This window comes from Acomys minous (genome assembly GCF_964271855.1).
Source record: "Acomys minous genome assembly, chromosome: 10".
NCBI classification, from domain to species: domain Eukaryota; kingdom Metazoa; phylum Chordata; class Mammalia; order Rodentia; family Muridae; genus Acomys; species Acomys minous.
The window spans coordinates 110,644,559-110,669,592 of NC_140491.1; the positions used below are offsets into that span (position 1 = coordinate 110,644,559).

The 25,034-nt window shown below is 38.7% G+C and overlaps 1 protein-coding gene across 3 annotated transcripts in view; it reads left to right on the forward strand.

Moving 5' to 3' along the window:
- Positions 1-25,034, forward strand: part of AGPS (alkylglycerone phosphate synthase) — a 97,598-nt gene that overhangs the window by 38,664 nt on the left and 33,900 nt on the right. For all 3 annotated transcript variants that reach the window (XM_084798001.1, XM_084798003.1, XM_084798002.1), the window contains exons 10-14: positions 1,389-1,497; positions 9,393-9,520; positions 18,396-18,447; positions 21,054-21,130; positions 24,198-24,310. In XM_084798001.1, coding sequence (XP_084654127.1) covers positions 1,389-1,497; positions 9,393-9,520; positions 18,396-18,447; positions 21,054-21,130; positions 24,198-24,310 — 479 coding nt within the window. The remainder of the gene's footprint in view (positions 1-1,388; positions 1,498-9,392; positions 9,521-18,395; positions 18,448-21,053; positions 21,131-24,197; positions 24,311-25,034) is intronic.

Genomic DNA, 25,034 nt, shown 5'->3' on the forward strand with positions numbered 1-25,034 from the left:
AAACCCCCCAACCCCCCCCAATAAAAGAAAGAAAGAAAGAAAGAAAGAAAGAAAGAAAGGAAGAAATTTAAATCCAGGGGCTGGAGAGATGGCTCAGAGGCTAAAGGCACTGACTGCTCCTCTAGAGATCCTGAGATCCATCAGTTCCCAGCAACCACAGGGTGGGTTGCAGCCATCTATAATGTGATCTGATGCCCTCTTCCGGCCTGCAGGTATACATTCAGGCAGAGCACTGTATTCATAATAATAAAACAACAACAGCAACAACAACAACAAAAAAAAACCCCAAAACAAACAAAAAACAGTCCAAAAACCTAAATCCAGTTTTTGAGAAAACTAATTTTGGGTTGTAGATTATTAAGAGCTTTTTTTTAGTTTTGTTTTGAGACAGCGTTTCTCTGTGTAATAGCCATGGCTGATCTGGACTCACTTTATAAACCAGACTGGCCTCGAACTCACAGAGATCCACCTGCCTCTGCCTCCCAAGTGCTGGGACTAAAGGTGTGCACCACCACTGTAATTCAGGCAAGTACTTGATAGAGACCACTGAAGTGCATAATTTAGTTTACTCTTTTTCTTTCTTAAGGGGAAAAGATCTACTTATAATTAACATACTTACTATATAAGTTATTATGTAACATTTTATTTTAAAATTTTTTGTAAAATGTGTTCTTTGAAACTGGTAATTTGCATAGCTTTTATGAAAATGCTTATTAGGCTGGTATTTTAGTCTTGGTGGCTACAGTAAAGCTCACAAAAAGTTCTTTTTTGTTTTTTTGTTTTTTTGAGACAAGGTTTCTCTGTGTAGCCTTGGCTGTTCTGGACTCACTTTGTAGACCAGCCTGGCCTCGAACTCACAGCGATCTGCCTGCCTCTGCCTCCTGAGTGCTGGGATTAAAGACAAAAGGTTCTTAAGTGTTAGTAATTCTTTAAAAAAAGGGTAGATTTAAAAATATAGTAAGTCGGGCTGGAGAGATGGCTCAGTGGTTACGAGCACTGACTGCTCTTCCAAAGAACCCGAGTTCAATTCCTAACACCCACATGGCAGCTCACAACTGTCTGTAACTCCAAGATCTGACACCCTCACACAGACATATGTGAAGGCAAAACACCAATGAACATAAAATAAAAATAAATAAATTATCAAAAAAATATATAGTAAGTCATGATACTAAAATCTAACTGTTTGAAAAATGTTGAAAATTATTATATTTATCTTTAGTGTACAGATCACTAAAAGATGTGAGAATCCTAAAGGGCATCACGTTATCACTTAACTCACAGTTTAGTTAATAGTGTTCTATTAAAAAGGTAAATGAATGCGTATGCAAGTATGGACACAGATTTAAAAGATGCCTGGAAATTGTGTTGTGTGTTATATTTAACAGGTGGTTCATATGAAAATGGTAACACCTAGAGGTGTAATAGAGAAAAGCTCCCAAGGACCTCGTATGTCAACGGGCCCTGATATCCATCACTTCATCATGGGATCTGAAGGTTGGTGTAATTGTAAAGTTGTTAGGAAAATATGAAGCTAATTAATCCCTCTTTTGAAAGTCTGTGATACGGGGGTATCTTTGAAAGAAAGGTATGCTTTCTATTTTTAAAAAATATTGAGATTTTATGATACTTTTTTTGTTTTTATTTTTTCGAGACAGGGTTTCTCTGTGTAGCCTTGGCTGTCTTGGATTCACAGTGTAGATCAGGCTGGCCTTGAACTCACAGCGATCTGCCTGCCTCTGTCTCCTAAGTGCTGGGATTAAAGTCGTGCACCACCACTGCCTGGTTTATGACACTATTTTTAAATCCATACTTTATAAAGCTTTTATAATGAGACTATCTTACTAAACTTCCTTCTACACTTCACCCTTTTATTTTTCTAAAGACTGCGGTCTTCTCCCCCCCCCCCCCCCAACATTTTTAGTGAATCTTAAGAAACAGTGGTTAGGGCTTAAATATTTTAGCTTTGTGAATTATAATTTAATCCTGTCACAGTTATCAGGAGGAAGGACTGACAAAGCATTCTCTTTCTCTTGTTTTCTTGTAATTATGTGTTTTGGTACTAAGTGTTGGATGTTTTAAACTGCTTCAAATTCTATTTAAACTTTTAAATTTATGCTTATCATTTAAATTTTTATTATGCAAGTAATATCCATTGCTTGCTTGCTTACTGTTGGATAGACTAGAGTGCTGTTCTTCCGAGTGTAATTCTTCCTGTTTTGCAAGCTGTTGAGTAAACACCATGGTGAATGGTATGAGTAAAGTCAACTTGGGTTTGTTTTCCAGATTTTAGAATGGTAAAGAAACATCCCTTAAATTCAGAGAAATACGATAAACTTAAATAAGAAAGTATTTCTAAAGTAGCTAATGAGCCTATAGGACATATATAAAATTATGGTTCTATGTAGATAGTTTGACATTATTGTTGTATGAAGTTCTTTTGGACATTGTTTTGTATGTATTTTCTTTAATCCCAAATTGCTCTACATTTTCTTCTGTTCTCCCTGTTTTTTTTTTTTTTTTTTTTAAATCTGGTTTGGTGTTTGTTTTTTTGTGGGTTTATGGTGTGTGGGTTTTCTTTTTGTTTTTGCTTTTGTTTTCCAGGGTCTTACTCTTTAGCCTAGGCTGGCCTGGCACTCAGTATTTGGCTCTGACGTAAATTTATAATCCTCTTGACTCAGTTTTCCAAGTACTGGGATCACAGGTGTCAGCTCTTTTGTATGATAGGTTGCCTAAATATCTCTTCACTCATTTTCATACAGACAAGCCTCTAGCAGTCGGGGCGTTGAAGGGAACTCTTTATCTTTGCTTAGAGGTAATTTGGAGGTTGCAGTGATTTTTGTTTTATTTATTTATTCATTTATTTATTTATTTATTTATTTATTTTCTAATATTGAAGTTATAGGCCTTGTATGGGGAGAAAAAGGAGAGGACAGATTCAGAATCATGTGACACATCCTTTTTCCCCCTTTACTTTCATTTTATGTGTATGGGTCTTTGCATGTATTTCTATGCACCATGTATATGCAATGCTTATGGAGCCAGAAGAAGGTGTAGGGGGACCTGGGACTGTGAGCCACCATGTGGGTGCTGGGAATCGAACCCAGGTCCTCTGGAAGATCAACCAGTGCTCTTAACCCCTGAGCCATCCCTCCGGCTCTACTGCTCTTTATTTATTTGTTTTCGGACACTGTTTCTCTTAATGATCAAGTTACCTTGTTGGGCTTTATGTGTTGAGGAAAATACTTGGTTTTTAGTATTAAGTAGAATGGATTCCCTCATAAGGAGTGGCCTCAGAGCTGCTCAGAGCTCAGTTGCTTACTTTATAACAGTCACACCAACTGTTGCTCACGTGGGACACGTTGTTTTTGTAGTTCATAGGGTTCACAGCTAGATTAGACTGCTGATGCTTTTCCTCACAGCACTTGCATGGCTTGCTTGCTCTGTAGCTTGCAACAGAGGTATGTGGTATCTTCAGGAATAGAGTCTTATCTTCTAGATCTAGTGAGCAACTGAAAGGACTGTAAAGAACTTGTATTATTTTGGAGGCCTTACGGCTCTCTGTGACCAACAACCCCAAATAAATTAAATTATGTATGTTAATTTCTATAATGAAGTCAGCACAGATAACATTTATATATATCTTAAAATTAAGATATGTGAATTCTCTTTCCTGGTGTGTGTGTGGGGGGGAGTGTGGGAGGGAGAAAGAGAGGGAGGCGGGAGAAGAGAGACAGATACTATTCTGGGTCCTTACATTCCATATAAAAGAAAGAAGTTAGACCTAACCTCATATCATATTTATTTTGGTTGTTGAATTTGGAGCTGAGTCCAGGAAGAAGACATCGATGGGAAGTGTATCTTCAGAGAGGCTTGGGGGACATAAATACTTCAGAGAGGCTCGGGGACATAAATACTTACTCCCCTTTGAGATCTCGAGAGCCCAGCCTTTACTGTCTGCATCTTTTGTCAGCATCTGGTCTTCCAAACTCCTCCTAGAATCACCCAGTCAGTTTTGTATATGGCGTCCAGGACGTCTCTAAACAACCCCTTCAGACTCTTCCACAGTCTTCTCACAAACCAGGTCCAAAGCCTTAAGCTTCATAGTTGAGTTTGTTATAGCAAAAACCCCATTCCTCATACCAGTTTGCTGTCTCAATTACTTTTCTAGCAGCTTGACTAAATATCAGGTGCAAAGCGATTTGAGGGAGGAATGATTGTGTTGGCTTCAGAGAGGAGGGTATGGTGTTGGGAGTGCCTGCAGTCCTGGTGCCAGAAACATGAGGCTCTTCCAACACTGCCACAGATGAAGAAGTACGGTCATTCTGCACCTTGCACTTCAGCTCCCCAGGGACAGGTGTCTTCCAGTGAAGGCTCACCTCCCAGAGGTGCCATGGCCTCCTGTAGAGCACGTCTGTAGGTAGAGAGGAGGGTTTCAGACACATGAGCCTGTAGGGAGGTATTTTATATCATGTCGTAATATGAGCACATTTTATATTATTGTAGTCTTTGGGAATCTGTTCAAGTGTTTTATGTCACCTTGTTTATAGTCTGTCCTGGAGAATACTCTGTGTGTACCTGAAATGAACTTACGTTCTGCTACTGTTGAACAGTACTTTCTAGTCTATAAGGCCAAATTCACTTAAAGTATTAGTCAGTTTTCTCTGTGCTCATTTCTCAGACACATTGAAAGTGAGGTATTAAGACCTCCAAGTACACAAGTTCTATAATACAAAGGAGAAAAAGGGAAAAAAAAAACCCTATAAAGCTGTATACTATGACATTCCTTTTATATTAAATGCACAGACTATGAAAATCAGAATATCAGAATAGGTAGAGAATACAGATTAATAATTGGGTAGAGTGCAGTAGTGATCACAAAGGCCTACCTAATTATAAAAAACAATGTAGATGTTTACTTCTTTCTTAATACATCAGTGGTTCTCAACCTTTCTAATTAATGCTGCAACGCTTTAATACAGTTCCTCATGTTGTGGTGACCCCCAACCATAAAATTATCTTGTTGCTACTTCCTAATTGTAATTTTGTCATTTCATAAACTGTAATGTAAATACATGATATGTAGGACGTCTGGTATGCAATCCCGGTGAAAAGGCTTTTAGACTTCCAAAGGGGTCATGACTCACAGATTGAGAAACATTGTTATACACCATTTAAAAACAATGTCATTGTAATATAGTCTGTGCTTGAACCTTCAGCAGCACCAACGGAGTGGAAAGAATGGTCCGTGCGGATGGATGTAACTGCATTTGGTAACTCGAGTCCTAGAGGCAGACACGGGAACCAGAAAGGATACATAACAAAAGCTCTAGGCACATATTTGCTCTCCTTTCTTCTAGTTAGGTTTATAGTAGTGATATAGATAATATGTATAACAATATAGCATAAAGTTTAAAGGGTAGAGCTATATAGGAATGCTACTACTTCTGTGTTTCATGACATCCTAGTATCAAGTTGATAATGTATAGATTTCAAGCCATAGAACAACCACTCAAAGAAAATTACAACTGAAATAGGTATTCTGGGAAGTGGGGGAAACGAAGGAAATGAAAATCATAGAGAAAAAAGTACTTGTTAAATACAAAGGCAAGCAAAAAAATGGGTGGGTTCAGTAGATCCAACTGTGGCAATGACATTAAGTAAGAATGTACTAAGCAACTAAAAGACAAGACTTTCTTTTCTTTTTAAAAATTTTATTTATTTATTTATTATGTGTACAATGTTGTATCTGCGTGTACAACTGCACACCAGAAGAGGGCACCAGACCTCATTCCAGATGGTTGTAAGCTACCATGTGGTTGCTGGGAATTGAACTCAGAACCTCTAGAAGAACAGCCATTGCTCTTAACCTCTGGGCCATCTCTCCAGCCCCCAAGACAACTAACAGTTCTCAGCCTGTGGGTCACAGTCCCTTTGGGAGTGAGCAACCCTTTCACAAGTGCCACCTAAGATAATCAGAAAATGCAGACATTTACGATTTATAACAATAGCAAAATTACAGTTAGGAAGTAGCAACAGAATAATTATATGGTTGGGGGTCACCACAACATGAGCATCTCTGTTATACAGCATTGCAGCATTAGGAAGGTTGAGAACCACTGATGTATTAAGAAAGAAGTAAACAGCTACATTGTTTTTCATAATTGGGTAGGTCTTTGTGATCATAACTGCAGTCTACCCAACTATTAATTTATATTTTCTGCTTATACTGATTTTCATAATCTGTGCATTTAATATAAAAGGAACGTCAGTATATAGCTTTGAAGTTTTTTTCTTTTTCTCCCTTGTATTATATAACTTCTTTAACTGATATTCTCTGTTATGATTTCTTTTTGTTTTGTTTATTGGTGCTAACTTGAATTTCTGATGTTTGAGGTCATCTTTCAACTTGAAGAACTTTTAGAATTTATTCAAAGCCTGGTCTTTTAACAACAAAGTGTCAGCTTTTGTTTGTCTGAGAAAGTGTTTGTTTTCATATTTTCAATATGAGATAGATACATGACTTGTGATTGAAAGGTTTTTTTTCCCTTGTGTTTTTTGGATATGCTATTCCACTATTTTCTGGCTTCAAGCCAGCTGTATATTTTATAAGATTTCCCTTGCTGATCATTTTATGTTTTCAAGACTTTTTTCTTGTCTTTGACCTTGAACATTTTGTCATCTATCTATGGATGTTTGTGTTGATCACGCTTGGAATTTCTTGATCTTGTTTGATGTATAGGGTACTGTTAGAATGCCTATTCTACCCGGTGCTGTCCCTACCCTCATGGGACTTTCATTATCTATCTAATAGTGTAATTAGTGGTTTTTCATGTTTTTTGAGACTTTGTTAGTTTTGTCTTTGTTTTTCTCTTTATTATTCTTTTTATAGCACAATATGTCACAATCTTTGTCAGTCTGTCTTCAAATTTGATAGATTTTCAAATTTGATACTCTGTTTTCTGCCAGGTCACATGTTGTTGGGTAGCTTGTTTTTTATTTTTTAAATTTTTTATTGATACTTTGTGAGCTTCACATCATGCACCCCAGTCCTATGGTATCTGCTCTCTGCCCTTGCAACCTCCTCCCCAAAGGAAAACAAAATAAAGTAGAATAAACAAAGAGAAAAAAATCTTGTCATGGAATCTATAGTGTCCCACAGTTTGCCCTTTTGTGCACACGTCTTTACTTGCAAGAGTTCATTGCAAGGAGTCATTGGTCTGGTTCAGGCTGCTGGCTTCTGCTATCAATACTGGGTTCTCACTAGGCTTTCTCTCGGATATCCTATTGTTGTCCCATGTCATGGAGGTCCTGCAGCTTTGAATCTGCAGGACCAGCCCCTCACCTACTCCAGCAGCTCATAGATGGAGTGGCCCAACGCAGAGCCCTGGATCTGGGCCTGCGTGGTAGCTGAGGTGGTCAGCCTGCCAGCTGTCTTGTGCCCACACTACCAGGGTGAGTTCTCCAGCACTGCCCCGGCTAGCTCACCTAATAGCTAGCTTGGTGAACGCTGCAGCCAGCAAGAGGCAGGCTCAGCTTTCCTGCTCTGATGCCCTTAGGGCCTGCTCACCTGGGCCTTCGCCACCAGCCAGCTCTACTGTGCCACCCAGGCAAGGTGCACAGCTTACTTTCTCAAGTGCTGCAACCAGTGAGGGCCAGGCCAGTTCTCCTGTTCTCATGTCCTTGGGGACAGCTCACCTGCCTGCTGCAGGCAGTGAGGGGTGAAGGGCAAGGGGAAGAGGAGAGAGCATCTTTCCCTTGTCCATGCCACCCCATGGCACATGAGGGGTGGGGCCGGCTCACCCACCCTTCTGCCACCAGGCTCAGCTCTTCTGTGCTGTTGGGCAGCTTCTTTAAATGAACTTTTCGTTGCAGTATTACATGGTGCAGCTCCAGAGTTTTCAGTAGCTTGTTGATAGTAGTTCTTTGATATTGATAAGTGTTGCTTCAAGTGAACCTTGAAACCATAGGAACTGGGAAAAAATCCATAAGACCATTTACTATAAGATTCCTTTTATATAAGATATCCAGAATATACATATGAATAGAGACAGGATATATTTGTGAATAGCTAGCCAGGGTGTGGATCAGAAAATGAAGTGTGGCTATTGTGGGGAGATTAAAATGGTTTAAATTTAGTTTATAATAATGATTATGCTTACATGTAAATACACTAAAAACTACCAGCTTTTGTATCTTCTTTCTTTTAAAATACCTTTTATTTTTTCTTTGATAATTTCAAACATTTATACAATGTATCTTGATCATTGGTACCCCCAGCCTCATACTGCTCCTTGTGCCTCTCTAACCCCAAAGATAAAGAAACAAAAAAAAATTTAGTCACTTTAGTTATATTTAAATTTCATATTTGTTTTAATTTAAAATGTTATTGGGCCAACTTACAGAGATTTTGTGACCATGCAAATTATAAGAGACTCATATTTTTCAAATAAATCAGAAACAACGTATATAGGTAATGAATATATAACAATCTAATGAATCTGATTTATAATCCATCAACTCAGACTAGTCTGTAACACTGTGCTACATCTTGGTAAATCATTATAGGGATGCCAAACATGACTGAGACTTTCATTTCCAGTGTTGTAACTAACTTTCCACATCCTTCTGTACACTTTAAAAATGACATTGAAAATTTGCTGTTGCTGTTATTAATTTCACTACTTGTACTGAAACGACAGATTTGAAAGCATTGATTGTGTGAATGTATTCCCTTTTAGTCATATTTCTTTAAATATTTGCTATAGATGATTATATTTAACTCACTATTTTTCTTTTATTTTAATTCCTCTAAGACCTAGGCAGTAAGAAATGTGTCATTGGTAGTTTTCTCATGGTTCATACTTAAGATAATTATTTTGTCTTTGGATAACTTTTCTTTCTTACAAGAGCTTCTCAGTAGTGCCTTTGTCTTTCTATGTATTAAACCTGAGGAGCAAGGCAAGGCCTAGTTCTTCAGAATCCTTCAGTCATCTTAAAGTTATAAAGTTGGCTTCTTTTTGCCCCAGTAAATCTTTCCATGGTAAAGATAGACACATCAGAGTATTCCTTTGTCAGTGTATGTGAGATGTAACAACTTGATTCTCCATTCTTTTCTTATGTTACAGTGCTTTAAAACCAGTAACTTTTAAGAGAACGCTTAGAATGTTTAAAAATACTTATATGTAAAAAAACTTATCTAAAATCATTTTTGAAATCATAAAATTTGCTTAGTTCATTTTAGAAGACTTGATTATTTCCCATAAAGAAGAGATTAAATAGATTTAACATGGATAATAGAATTAATCAATAGAATCAGTTGATTAAATAGATTTAAATATGGTTTAGAAAATTGCTGTGTGATGTAACGGATCATTCCCCTTCTTTTTCAGGAACTCTTGGTGTAATAACAGAAGCTACAATAAAAATCAGACCAATCCCTGAATACCAAAAGTATGGCTCAGTAGCTTTCCCTAATTTTGAACAAGGAGTAGCCTGTCTAAGAGAAATTGCAAAGCAGGTAAAAACAAAGTAGAAGATATGTATATGCAGTTATATTTTAAAATTCTGCTGTAATTGTGATGCTTCAAGTACTCTTTATGTTTAGTTGTATTATATTTATAATTTTTAAAACCACGTTTTACATGGACAGTTACTCCCTAAGTCCACTTATTCGTTCAGTAGTTACGCTGCTCTCACACCTGTATCTTGTTTGAAGAGGCCTGCTTGATTTGGGGCCAACATAAGATATGTGCTTAGATTCTTGGCTTTAAATGATTATGCTTTGTGTTGAATGCTATATTTTGTAAGTTATTTTGGAATAATACATTTTGTGATGAAGTGAAGTGATATTTAACTTTTCTTTCTTTCTTTTCTGAGACAGGGTTTCCTCTGTGTAGCCTTGGTTGTCCTAGACTCACTTTGTAGACCAGGCTGGCCTCGAACTCACAGGGATCCACCTGCCTCTGCCTCCCGAGTGCTGGGATTAAAGGCGTGCGCTAGTACGCCCAGCTTACTTTTCTTAAATAAAACATTTATTGAAATTAGAAGTATCCCAGTGTGGAGGTATACATTTTTAATTCCAGAACTCAGAAGGCAGAAGCACGCAGATCTCTGTGAGCTCATGGCCTGGTCTACACAGTGAATTCCAGGACAGGCATGGCTATTTATTTAGATAGGCCTTATCTTAGCAAAGAAACCCACTCACCTCTTAAAACACACACACACACACACACACACACACACGCAACTAACCAACCAACAAAAAATGAAAGAAAGAAAAAGGAGGAATTAGAGGTTATGACTGAGCATCAGTAACCCCCAAATTTAGAAGTTTAAAGTATAGATAAATGTTTTAACACACTGAGTGTGCTGTTAGGTACTACTTGGTTTATAACATTATTTTAGCTATTGTTTTAGTAAAATAGTTAATGTAGTATATTTCTTTGTAATCTTGAAAAACAAACAAAATAATTCTTGCCTTTTGCCTTCCTTCTTTTTAAAGAGATATATTATGATTTTTCTATTTTCCTTAAAAAAAAAAAAGACTATATCATGCCAAGTAATCTTTTTACTTTATTCTTTATTTTAGTGTGACTATTTTATTCGTTGTTTGAGCTGCAGTATGGGTCACTCTTCTTGTCAAGCTTTCTCAGAAGGAGGCTAAGGCAATGCATTTCACTCATTTGTTCTCTCTTTCTCTGAACACAAGTTCTTTAATACTCTCTATCAGGTATATGCAAGTAGAATCTTTCTTTTTCTTTTTCTCATCCTTTTTTTTATTCCCCCAGATGGGGTTTCTCTGTGTATCCTTGGTTGGCCCGGACTCACTTTGTAGATCAGGCTGGTCTTGAACTCATAGAGATCTGCCTGCTTCTGCTTCCTGAGTGCTGGGGTGACAGGTGTGTGCCACTATGCCTAGCCTTGTCTTTTGTTTTGAATACGAAATTTAACTGTGAAGCTTTGTCAAGCCTGGAAGTTGCTATGTAGTTCAGGCTGGCCTCAGACTCACAGAGGTGCACCTGTCTTGGCCATCTGAGTCAGGGATTAAAAGCTAGGACATCCCCTACACTAGCCCTTTTTGATAGTATCTGCATAGGTCAGCTTTCTAGTTAGTACTCAGAGTAGGCTAGAGGGAGGCTCTGGTCTAGAGGCAGTTCCTGGACAGCCAAAGCTAAACACCGAGAAACCCTGTCAGAGGTACTACTATTAGAAGATGGCCCAGCAGAGCTGCTTGTGCTGTTGAAGAGCAGGCTTAGACTCCTCCTCCTTCCTTGCACAAAGCAACAGACTTGTTCCTTTACTCAGTTTTAAGACTCCTAGTACTGGGCTGATGCCTCAAGTGCAGCTCACTGTGCCTGGTGTGTCTTTGGCATGGAGGCAATAATGCTTGATAGTGCCCCATGTGGTTACAGACCACATCAGCCAGAAGAACTTTCTGGACTGCAGTTTTGAGTAGTTTTGTGTACTTAGTAATAAAAAGCAGATAAATTGTGTGGACTAGAAAGCTTCCCTTATTTGAAACTGATTTAAAAATCTAGGTGGATAATAGTTTATTGTCAAGCATTGTCCTCAAATGGATAAGAATGCCATTTGGTATAACATTCTTTGGGGGCCCCCATATTTCATGCCTTATATTGCAAATGTATAGACATTGCTTGTGTATGAACACAAACTGTTTTTTAATGGCTTAAGAGATACTGACATTACTGGTTTACCGGATTAAAAACCTTATGCCAACAGTGGCCTCTGTACTCTGTTCTCCTTTTTGTAACAGTATTTTCAGGTAGAAAGACTCAGAAAATCATATTTTGTCACTGTTTGTGAGATAGAGATTTGGTATTTCTGTTGATAGCATGGGAAATTGAGATCCACTCAAATAGGTAGTGCATGCTGCATGGTTGTACCAGGTTCTTAGTGGAATAATGTGTTGACTACTTATAATTCTTCATGTCATTTCAAACTTTTATTTTGCAATATTATCACACAAGCTGCTTTCAGAATTGCGAACTGTATGGCAGATGAGCAGCCTTGGGAAGGAGCATGTGTCACAGTAGCACAGTGGATGCTACTGTTCTTCCTGAGGGAGAGAAGGTCACATCCTCAGCTGGCAATGGGGCTCAGGTCTCACGTGATCTTGTCCATGTGAGGGATTGTCCTCTTTGACTGCCTTCTGAGGGGCTGGAGAGGAAGGGCTAGTGGATGGCTGATATACCCCTGTCTCCTCAGTGGCAGAACAGTGCAGTCTCCACCGTGGCTCGGTAGATGGGTAAGTGACTCTGTAAGACTTTCTTAGAAAATAGATTCCCTTGGCAGATTATGAGGTGAGGATGTACCCGAACGTTTTCCTGTCCCCTTGTTAGTCCAGGATCAGCAGTTACAGTTGATGGGTTTGCAAGGTTTGAAATAAGCTCAGTAGCATAGACTCTCCTTTTTGGTTGTTTTCAGTAGAATTAAGGATTCTGTCTTCAGGTTGAAAGAGGGCATTTCTTGCCACTAGAGGAAAACTGACTAGAGTGATTAGTCAGTTCCTTAGAAACCACACTTTTCATTCTTTAGAAGTAGGTATTTGGAGTGGTAAGTTGCAGCTGGCCTCTCCTTTATTAATTACAGAGGGTGCACCTCTCTGCTTTCTCTCACTTTTGTTTTCAACATTTTAAGTAATTTTAAGTGAATAGGCATTTCCTTAAGTTTAGATCAGAATAGAGAAGACATAGTTTGTGAGTTCTGCATATTCTACAGAAGTTCAGATAAACTGAAAATAATTAGTTTTAACATGTACTTTATAAAAAACCTTCTGTATATCCAGCATTAACTCTTGGGTATACTTGCTACTTATAAACTGCAGTTGTCATTATAAGTTAGGATTTTGGTATGTTGTCATACTTTTTCTCTCTAAAGAGAATAACTCTGGTCAGTGATTTGTTTAACTGGCTTTTTTACAGTTGTGATCTAGTGAAATGAGGTCACTGTATGGCGCACTCTCTGCCAGAGCCACTGAGTCACTTACTGTATCTTTATTAAACTGAAAATAAAAGTAAAATTATGATTAGGATACTTATACAAACATGTGGCTTTTAAGACAGAGGGGAATATTTACCCAATAATATATATTTTGTGCTTTAAAAAAGCCAATTATTTTTCTTTAAGAAGATATTTCCTGTTTACAGTATAGACTCCTAGTTACAAGCATGTCAATTTCAGTATGACCAGTGAGTACCAACTCTGACACAGTTGGAGGGAGAACCTGTCTATATTTAAAGTTTGTGTCAGCACCTGTCTTTAACCCCCCTTTGAACTTTTCATGACTTTATCATTGGCTTTTGTGTAGGAGCACTTGCTCTAAATGTTAAACCACATAATGAAGTAGGTCGTGTGTAGATTAAATAGACACGCTCTCAGGCTTTTGGTAACTGCTAAGGGCACAACCTATCCTAACTTCACTGAGTTAATTTTGCACAGCATTGCCCATAGCATTTAATATTGAAGCAGTTGTTTCTGATGAAACACGTAGACTATTTCTGATAGGTTCAGGAATTTGGGCAGGAAATTTGGCTTACCCTTTGAAGAAACCATTTCAGTTGAAAGACAGCTCACTAGCTGTGGCAGCAGAGATACAGGACCATTCAGTGTTGCAGTCTTTTAACTTTAAGAAGTTAAAGTAGTAGCAAGACTGTATTAACCCTAGACTCTTAGAAAAGCTAGTCAAGTCAGATGCACCCCCACTCATGTGTCTCATCGCAGGTGTGCATTATTGTTTTCTTTGGTAAGAGCCATGGCTTAGTTTAAACATTTCCCAGAAGTCTTTTGGGGTATTCCTTACAGAATTGCCTTTTTAAATGTATAAAATAGTTGGATTGAGCTATTAGCTACTTTTTAAGTTAACACAGAGAGTAATACTAAATTTGACTTTTCAGGTTAAGGTTCAAGTAAATTCCTGGTTGTAATATACTTCAAGGAAGGAAATTGTTAGAAATTCGGCTTAGTCAAATCTGTACTCGTATTTTGAGTTCAGTATGCTTACAATATGCAAGACTTCTTTATAAACAAAAAATTACTAATGATGTCAAGTAATAGGTGCTGGCAATGTTTTTTTTTTTTTTAAACAGCTTTTATGCTATTTACTGACTCTAACACATAGGTAGATGATTCAGGTCAGATGCATGAGAAAATCCAGTAAGTGCACTTAATTATTTTCTTAACTTTAGTTGGAGTAAGCATTGTCTTTTTGCAGATGGTTAAAATTTCCTGGATTTCGTAATAACCCACCATTGTTTTGTTGAAACATCCCTCATAGGTTACTTCTGACACCTACCAGCAGGGGTCACTGTAGTGTCAGGGCGCCTCCCTCCCTGTCTAGGCTGCAGTGTTACTAGTCTTGCTTATAGGATAGTATGGCGTGACTTTGAACCCTGGTTCATAGAGTTTGTATTCACTGTCCTTCAAAGAGTCTGTGTTTTATCTTACCCTCCCCAGTTAGTTTTTAAAGCAATAGAAACAACCTAATCTGAGCTGTACACACTTTTAGACCAGAGATATGATATTGATGCTTCGATTATAGGAACTTCTCTTTGATTAGTTGCTATAGTAACTTTTAATTATTTCAAATTTGAAGTAAATTTATAAAGTATATATAGGATGATGTGTAGTAACTTACAAATTATCAGTTGCCAAAAGCCAGCAAATTAATCTAGATGCTATTTTTTAATTGAATTCTTTGCTTATGTGAATTTAATGATTTATTTATTTATTATGTGTACAATGCTCTGCCTGCATGTACACCTGGCTACTGTGAATTTTCTTAAGATAGCAACTGGAAATTTTTTTTGTTGACTTTGGGGGAAAATGAAACTTTTCATCACTTAACTTGAATTTTGTCAATTTCTTTATAAAATTCAGTGTTAAAAACTTTGTTTTGGAGTAGTATCTGCTCATGTAACTCAGCTACCAAGGTAAAATCACATTCAGTTTAGATGAATATTGGGAGCTGCATGATTTAGCAAGTACTCTGAAACTTTCTTGCTTATTTTCAAGTTTTTTTTTAAATTTTGAAAAATTTATACATAAAACATTGGGATTAAATAATGTAGTGATCACCTGCATATTCAGTTCGTAGCGTCAGTGTTTTCTCTTTGTCCCTTATATGTACGACTGTGGACTATTGGGAGTGATGTTGTAGACAATATAACCCTGGACTCCTAAGTGCTTGAGCAGTCATCTCCTGAAACATTACGAGCACGCTAATCACAACACAGTGACCATAGTTAAGGAACAATGGCAGCTTTTAAAAAATACTTTAATTTTCATATTAAAGAAAATTGTGCATTCTAATAATTAAATCACTAGAGACAGAATGGCACTCCATTCCATAGCCTCCAGGACACCTTGGACTATTTTATGGTTTACTGTAGCTCTTACCTCCTGTCCAGCGTTTTCCTTTATCAACATGCACGTTTTCTTCTCTGCCAGCCACACTGGCAGGTTCGAGAGGCCTGCAGGCATGGACTTCAGTGCCAGTAGTTTTGATGGGTAGCACAGTCCAACCTCTTTGCATCTTAGAGCTTTGCCCTACCATTCTCTGTGGCAGCCTTTAGGCACACTTTCAATCCCAGCAGTTGTTAGGCAGAGACAGGTGGATCTCTGTAAGTTCAAGGCCAGCCTGGTGTACACTGTGAGCTCCAGGCTGGTCAGGCACAGTGTGAAAGCCTGCCTCAGAAACAAAGTAAGGCCTGGAGAGAATGAGTAGAGAACCATTCCAGCTTAAAGGGGATAAACCCAAATACAGGTTCTTATGTGAAGCCGGAATCTATTTGTGCTTTCTGGGTGTGCTCCCCCAGGGCAGTCCAGCTCTGCTCCCAGACACAAACGCTACTAAGAGCGGTCTTGTTATCTCCCGTTTCCTCAGTGCGTGCGCAACCCCCCCCCCCCCATGTTGCTGTTGCTTTCATGAATAGCAACCTACCTTGAGGCAGTCAAGTGGAATCTGGCTGCTGGAAGCAAGTAGAATTTATAGTTCTTGTGAGGAATTTAACCCTTCTCCCCCCCCAAAAAATCTCTGAATTCTTTAATATTTTATGGTGTGCTTATGCCAGAACATATAAACATGTATGTCCATAGATAATATATCATGTATGCCTATAGGTATTGGACTCATCGTATTAAAGGCCTCTGGATTTGTAAATGTGAAGAACATTGACCTTCCTTTAGTATTTTGGAAACTGGTGGTGCTTTTGGGAATTTCTGACCAAACTATAATAATTTATACCAAAATTATACTGTTAGTAAGACCTTAAAATGGCCAGTGTGATGGTTTTGATGTAATCCGTGATTTGAGTATGAAACTAAGCACTGTGTATTTAGTGTGTGTGTGTGTGTGTGTGTGTGTGTGTGTGTGTGTGTGGTGTGTTCATGTGTGTAAGGGTGGCACTTGAAGCTGCTCATCAGCAGTCAGGACATCTTGGTGCGTTCTTTGCTGTTTCATATCCGTCTGACTTTGGACAAGTATGCTAACTCCATCCATTCTGTGTCTATCAGAAAAGTGGTCAGTGCAGGCTCTGCTCCTGTGACAGGGCTGTTGATGTGTGAACTAAATGCAGGGCAGCATTGGGACGCGCAGCCCCTGTGTCCTGGGAGGGGCTGGGCTGTCAGTACAGCTAGAAGATCGCTTGGTATTGTCCCTTCAGACCTGCCAGTGGCTCTGGGAACTCAATTGAATTATTTCATCTTTAGTACTTAGATGAGTATTTATAAGAATTAAATACATGTTCCAGTAAAAGCAAGTAATAGCAAAATGTTCTGATGTGCATTTTAAGCTTTTAGGGAGTTTTGTAACTTAAGTGACATCGTGGCAACACATGTCTAGAGAGTTTATAACAGATTTGAAGACTGGAGCAGCAGGAGGTGCCGGCAGGAGTAGGAGGCAGTCTGGGCTACTTAGAAGAGTCTGTCCCAGAGCACCTGCTCTAAAACAGCTCCTGGTAGAACTTTAGCTGTAGAATCTTCCGTAGGAAACAGTAACCCGGTTTGGACTTCAGCCCCTTTTCTGGTTTCTGTCATTACAGAGTTAATAGAGTACAAGCTGAGTGTCTTGTCTGCCGTCCTGGGATTAGTGCTTATGTTCAGTTCACACATTTCCATACATTCCTAGTTGGACATCTGCAGTCTGTATGCCCAAATGCTCCCAAATCCAAAGCGTGCTATTAGTAAGATGGTGCTGAAGAAGGTTGGATTTCAGAGCATTTTAGATTTTAGGTATACAGGTGAAGTACTCAACTTGCACTTGTTATCCTCACTTTGTGTTTTTTGTTGTTGTTTCCCCTTCTTTCTTGCAACTCTTATCTTGTTCCTAGGCAAATACAACATTGGAGCAGCCTTTTAGTCTGTCTGTGTGTCTGTCTGTCTGTATACACACACACACACACATATACACACACGTACACGTTTGTTTTGTTTTGTTTTAGACAGGATTTCTCTGCATAACAGAGCCATGGCTAACCTGGAACTCTCTCTGTAGATCAGGCTGGCCTCATACCCATAGAGTTCTGCCCACCTCTGCCTTTCCATCACTAGGACTGAAGGCGTATGTCACCACTGCCCAGCTTAAATATATATTCTTAACCTTCAAAGTTTGATTGCTGTTTGTATTATAAGTAACTCTGAAAGAGCACAGAACTCTGACTGGGTGTTTGTGGGTTTCTCTTTTTAAAATAATTGTGCAGAAGGATTTACGGAAGGAATGGTTCCTAGCGTTGTCTTTGAAGATATTGCAGAAGATATTCTTATTTTTAGAAGTTCTTTGGCATATATCAATTTCCACTAGTGTCTTCCTCATTTTAAAAGTGTGCAAGGAGCTGGGGATATGTCTGAGTGTTAGAGCTTTTACCTAGCAGGTGCATGGAAGAAATAGGAGGAGGAAGAGATAGGGGGGGGGGGGAGAAACCTACACAAGAACCTACTACATACAGCATTACAAATTGTGCAACCCTCCCCCCCTCCCGAGGGTTTCTTGGTGTAGCCCTGGCTGTCTTGGAACTCATTCTGTATATCAGGCTGGCCTCGAACTCAGAGACCTACCTGCCTCTGTCTCCTGAGTGCTGGGATTAAAGGCGTGTGCCACAGTGCCATTTGGGTGCCGACAATTCTTAAGACTAAAATATTTAGTCTTAAAAAGTTCTCCTTTGTTTCAAATAGTCCATTTTAAGGTCTAGCTTTTATATATAGATTTCTCTAAATATTTATATAATCCACTGATGTTTGTCTTCATGAAATTATATAAAACATTGAGATTCTTTTCTTTTTATGTATATTTAGGAGCTAATCCTTGAAACCTTACATAAGGTCCTGCTTGTGTGGTTATTTAGTGTATTAAATTGATTCTCCACTTTCTCCTTAAACAGAGATGTGCTCCTGCATCTATCCGCCTCATGGACAACCAGCAGTTTCAGTTTGGTGAGTAAGGAGTGGCAATTTTAAAATGCACATATCCCTCCCCTCTGGACCATCCATCCTTTCCCCTTTAGGTTATACTTCCTTTGATTGCTTGGTACCCATTGAAGATTCTTTCTATATATACTCCATCATGGCTTCATGATTAGGCGATTAAAAGAGTAATTCTTAGCACAACAGGTATTATCCAGGACCTTGCACCAGCCATGTGGCAGATTGATGAGTGTTTATGTCATACTGGTTAGTGAGGTATAAGGCTTATTATTAATTATATTTTAAAAATAATTTTATTTCTCCTGGTCCAATCCTGAATACAATATACTGAAATTATTTGTTTTCAGTATATTGACATGATCTGCATATTTGCCCTATGCAGGGTAAGGCTTCTCAAATTTGAGGAATATTTTTATGTCTCTGTATCTCTTGCGCTCACTACATCTTATACATTTAGGTTTAATTAATCATTGAGTTGGCAAAAGAGAGTGAACAAATCCTAGATAGCTATAGTACAATGCTGAGCACATTGTTAATATCACAATTTCTCACGTACTGCCTTTTAGTTGCTCTTCCAGGTGAGTGGAAGAGCCGTGATCAAACTCAGTTTGTCTGATTTCAAAGCTCTGTACTTTAACTGTGTCAGATCACTTCAGAAATACATTGCTAGCTAATCCCTTTAAATGAATTAACATTATAGCACCATAAAATTGATGTTATATGCTAATTGATGCTAATCATACTTTCTGACTAAGAAAATTGAAATTAACTTACTATAAAGATAAAGCACACTAACCAAAATATATTTGTTGTATAATAGTTTGATAGGAAACAATAGCTTGATTGAAAAATATAGTGATGTCTTCACGTTATTACTAATGCTCAGCCCATCTAAAAGCAGTATTACTTTTACAATAATTGATTTAATCTAGTATTATGGAGGAATGGGGTTGACGTCCACTGTTTAATGGGAATGATGCCCATCAGAGTCAGTGAATTAAGGTGATCATGTGCCCTTAAGAATTACACACACATTTGGAGTTCTCATGCATTGTAGAAAGGTAAGTGTTTTTGAACACTTTTGTATAAAGCATAATTTAAGTTTTTTGCAAGAACTCCAGGCACCCTCACTACTTTAGTGGTATTGAGGATAAAAGCTAGACTTCAGGCATGCTAGGGAAACATTCTACACTGAGTGGTATCTCAGCCTTCTTTTTACTTTTTGAGGCAGGATCTCAGTAAGTTGTCCAGCCTGGCCTTGAACTCAGTCAGCTCAGGTAGGCCTTGAACTTTCAATTCTGCTTCATATTCTTGAATATCTGGGATTACTGCCCTGAGCCCCCAGGCATAGTGCAACAGGTTTCTGTGTTTAATTTCAATTATTTATGGAGGGTGATTTCTATTTGGTAAAAGAAGTGCACTTATAGGTGCTAAAATTATCTTTTAAAGCCTAGCTATACTGGAGAAACATCTGTGACATCTTATAGGAGAGAAAAAAATGTTTCTAAACAAATCACCTTTTGATCCAGGGCCTATTGTTGGTTTCTATCTGCCCCACAGTTCATTTTCTTTGTTTGCTACCTTGCTTGTCTTTCTCACCTTCTCACTGTCTCAGATGAAGCATGAGTCTTTCTTAGTCTCTGTGTAAGACCTATTTTCCTTAGTCTTTTATGTAACCTAGTTTCGTCACTACAGCTAGCAAAAATGTAGTGAATATGTATTTAAATTCTCACTTAAAAATAGATGGGTTGGAACAAAAGACTGGCAGTGATTGTTTTAGAAACAGCTAGTTTGCTGTTTGCATTTATTTCATTTAAAGGAAGATTTTATACTTCAGAATCCCCAACCACGGAAGACTAGAAGAAACTTTACCTGAAGATAATTTTAGGTTTGCTGAGTACTTGAAGAGTTTTGTGAGAATTTTGCATTAACAGGCTGTCATATTTTTCTGACCTGGGCTTACAGCACGAGGCCAGATGTGGGGATTGACTGTAGCATCCCTAGTGCTGAGAAGTTGCTCCTCTTTGAAAACCGATGAGAAAACAGTAGAAGGTTCTCACTCAATTAAGCTTAATCTGCAGGCAGCGATGTTAATTTAACAGGCTCTGAGACACCATTTGTGTTATTTTGCCAATTTTAACTTCCTGAGTGTGATTAAGGAAGCAATTGCTAGTTTTATGTTAAGAATTCTGGATGAGTTAAGAATTAATTAAGAAACAGCCTTAAACTTTACATGGACTCCATATTTGGTTATAGTTCTGTGTGGTTTCTGTATAATTAAAAAGAATAGCAAAACCAGCCACCTCTGGGTGTTCTTAAAATAAAAAGTAACGAGGTGGTTTTATTGCATGTAAACCATACATTGAGCAATAACTGAAATTATGTATAGTATTAGTTACATGTGGTAATTTGACTTAAAAACAGAGAATAGCTTTTATAAGCAAAACACTATCGCCTTTGAAAGAATGCAGGGGTAAAAGATTTTAATACAAACATCCATGTAAGTTACAACTGTAAAAACTTGCTTTCTTTAGGATACTAAATTAAAGCCATCTTTTGATTTCAAAAATACCTAATTTGCTATTAATTTAAACTGTAAACTTTTCTCTTCCTAGGTCATGCTCTTAAACCTCAGGTCTCCTCTATTTTTACATCATTTTTGGATGGATTAAAAAAGTTTTATATTACAAAGGTAAGACTAAAAACAAAATCTAAAATTGCACATGTGCAGGACATGAGCTTTCTTCTTGCCTTCTCTCCCCCAACCCCCGCCACCTCCCGTCGGCTCCGTCCCGTGCTGTGCTGTGCTGTGTGCTGGAGCAGGTGGGCAGCTGTGTTAGCAACTGAACTGTGCACTCAGTTCCAAAAGCCTCACTCTCTGGCTCTAAAATCTGAACAGTCCTACATTGAGCAGTTGCACACTGGCTACATTTTTAGAATTTGAATTTTTTTTTTCTTTTCATTTGTACTCAGAAGTGAATTGAGGGTAGGTTCATCGACTCATTTAACCTTTGATTCCTGAGAACTCTGAAGTGAGGCTGTACTAGTGTGTTATCACCGTGACAACAGTGTGTGTCAGTGTGTACCACCGTGGCAATGATGTGCCATTTTGTTGTTGTAGCCATGAGGTTTTGTCATTATTTTGCTTAATTAGGTAATGTTTCTTGAAATTCCAGAGAGATTGACCCAAACTCTGCCTGTCTTTTCTGGGTATAATTTTGTGTGAATTGTGGCATTGTTCTAGGGAGAGTTATTTTTTCTCACTGTTCTTTGGTGCACACTCCTTTGAGTAATAGAATTATCAGATGCCCTTTGCATGGATTTTGTAAATAACGTTTTCCAATCAAGTGCCTTTCTTTTTATTAGGATTTTTCTTTTTGGTGCCATGGATTCAAATTTATGTATTTTCTTATGACTGTTTAATCACTCTGAAGCTGGGAAACCCTTTCTTTTCTGGTATGTTTAGAGACATTGACTCCCCCAGCCTCCATTATTTTCTTGTTTTGTCCGGGTTTTTCTTGTTGTTGTTTACTTTTGTAGGGGGAATGAAACTGAGTATCAAGTGATCTACAGTTAAACTATATCATATCCCTTCCCTGTTTTAGTTAGCAGTTAAAATATTTTTCTTATGGTGTGTCTTTGTTGTTGTTGTTTTATTTCGATCTTTTGCTGTTAGATGAGGATCTGGACTGGCCTTCGCCTCCTCCCCTGTTGCTAACCCTTGTGCCAGCACCGTGACTGTTGACTATGCCTGCTGCTTTACCCTGGTGCCACAGGCAGCTCATTACACAGTACTATCTGAGAAGACGCCACTTTATCACAGTTCCTAGTGCTTTGTATTAGTTTCTGCTTTGGTTTTGAAAAGTTAAAAATATATGATCTTGTTTTTTCTCTTAGTATTTGGAACTTCCTCTGTTACATGTTTGTTTTTCTAGAGATTTGTGCATTTCAAATGACCACTAGGATTTTTATTATAATTGGAACATTCTAGTGTATTAATTTGGACAAGTGTTTGCAAATTTGAAATAATTTATGCGTCTAGGAGCATCTGTATTATCTTTTTTTCATAGTGAATTTATATATTTCTTTTTCTTTTCAATTTATGTTTGTGTTTTTCTTTTAAAGATTTATTTATTTATTATGTACACAATACTTTGTCTGCACGTACAGCAGAAGAGGGCACCAGATCTCATTATAGATGGTTGTGAGCCACCATGTGGTTGCTGGGAATTGAACTCAGGACCTTTGGAAGAGCAGTCAGTGCTCTTAACCACTGAGCCATCTCTCCAGCCCCCTTATGTTTTTTTTTTTTTTTTTTTTTTCTTTTTTTAAGACAGAGTTTCACTTTGTACTCCAGGATAGCCTTAAAGTTCTGGCAATGCCTCTGCCGCAGCCTGCCCAGGGCTGGGGCTATATGTGTGAAGGACTGCCATTATATGGATGAGTAAATTCATGGGTAGATTATGGCTCAGTGGCCATTCATCAGGTGCTGAACATTTGAATTCTTTTCATATTTGGAGTTATGAATATTTCAGTTACCAGATTAACCAAACTGAACATCCCAGAAAGACACGTAAAGGGAGCGTGCCCTGGGCACGCACAGTCCTCGTCACTGCTGGCTCATGCATGCCTCAGCGTTCTCCAGAGCCAGGTTGCCCAGGGTGGTGGTCCTTGTACCCCTTGTCGCACAGTCACAGTCTCCCTGTGGGGGCTCCAGGTCTGTCCTCACGCTAAGGACTCTCCCTACAGCTGGTCCCTTCCTCTCTTTGGATTCCTGGACTTCCCTGCCAGCTTCCTTACCTCCGTAGTTCCAGCTGATCCCTGCTTCCCAAGGTCAAGGCCAAGCCCTGGTCCTGTCCTTACCTTACACCCAGACATGGCTCCAGAGGCAAGGGCCTCTCGGTTCATTTCTGACTGTGGGTCCTTTGCCCTAAGATTTGTAAGGTGGCAGGTTGTGATAGAAGTCCACTTAGGATGACAAGATGCAGTCGGCTTTCAGTAACTGGCCACGCTGCTTTATATATTTCTTTTTAAGGTAGTCTTGGCTCTTTGCATGCGCAAGACATTTCTTGTTACAATTATATGATGTGTCGTGGTTTGTCGAGATGTTAGCTCCAACCAGCTGCTTACAGCTAAAACTCTGCCAGGTGACCTGTGTATTACTATGTCAGGAGGTGCTACAGTGCGGTGTACGTGTATTACTATGTCAGGAGGTGCTACAGTGCGGTGTACGTGTATTACTATGTCAGGAGGTGCTACAGTGCGGTGTACGTGTGTTACTATGTCAGGAGGTGCTACAGTGCGGTGTATGTGTATACTATGTCAGGAGGTGCTACAGTGCGGTGTACGTGTGTTACTATGTCAGGAGGTGCTACAGTGCGGTGTACGTGTATTACTATGTCAGGAGGTGCTACAGTGCAGTATACGTGTGTTACTATGTCAGGGGGTGCTACAGTGTGGTGTACGTTGAAATATGGCGTATTCCGTACACCTCAGTTTCTTGTGTTTGTTCTTGGCGTGCCGGGCGTCAGACCGGGGACTTCACGTAGGCCCAGCAAACGCTCGCCAATGAGCTGTTCTCCCAGCGGAGTCAGTCTCTGCATCCGGGGTTCTTGTTAGTGGATGTGTAAACTTCACTGTTTAACAGGCTGCTGTGATTGAGGCTAAATCAGAAGGAAAAGAGCAAAACGTATTTCAGTTTACTATCTTATAGGCTAAGGCTTCCCTGTCATAATAAAATTTTATTTTATATTTTGTAGTTTAAAGGATTTGATCCAAATCAACTAAGTGTAGCTACGTTACTGTTTGAGGGGGACCGTGAGAAGGTTCTTCAGCATGAAAAACAAGTATATGACATCGCTGCAAAATTTGGGTAAGGCATTGAGTTCATAACCAAGAGGAAACGTGCTACCTGTGTAGCCACTTCATGCAGACTGCGTGTGTCAGCAGTTCTGATTTGGGTTGGCTAATAAGTTCATTGCAATTTATGACAGTAAGCTTAAAATACTGTTTTTATTCCAAAATTTGTAGGAAGAATGATCTGTTGCTTTGACTTAATTTCATACATATATACAAAATGTGTGTATTGTGTGTACTTTTACCTAATTTTACATATGTAATGTGTGTTATACAATGTTAAATATTATGCTTTTCCTAGATTTGTGCATGAATGACAATTTTGTGAGGTGTTATTTGTTACGTAAGAATGAGACAAAATTGTCAGGTTACTAGTTCATGTATAAAGCATGCTGCTAGTGTGTTTTTAAAAGGAAATTATGTTTAGTCTGTGGTATTTGATAAATTATCTATACTCCACCCCTTGTCACTTACTGTTTTATGTTGGTTATAAAGAAGCAGAAAACACTCTGCATCTATAAGCAACTGAATAATGATGGGCGAGTTCTGTCTGCTTGATGGATTATAAGGCAGATGGGTAAGAGCTTCAGTGGACACGCTGTCTGGCAGGCCTGTGTTTCCCTCCCTCCTCAGCCGCAGAAGCCAACAGTCTCTCTGTCCTCGTCTTTCCCATTTGTCCAGGGCTGAGGGCACCTAACATTAAGCTAGCTCTGAACTTTATGAACATTTATCTTCTTTCC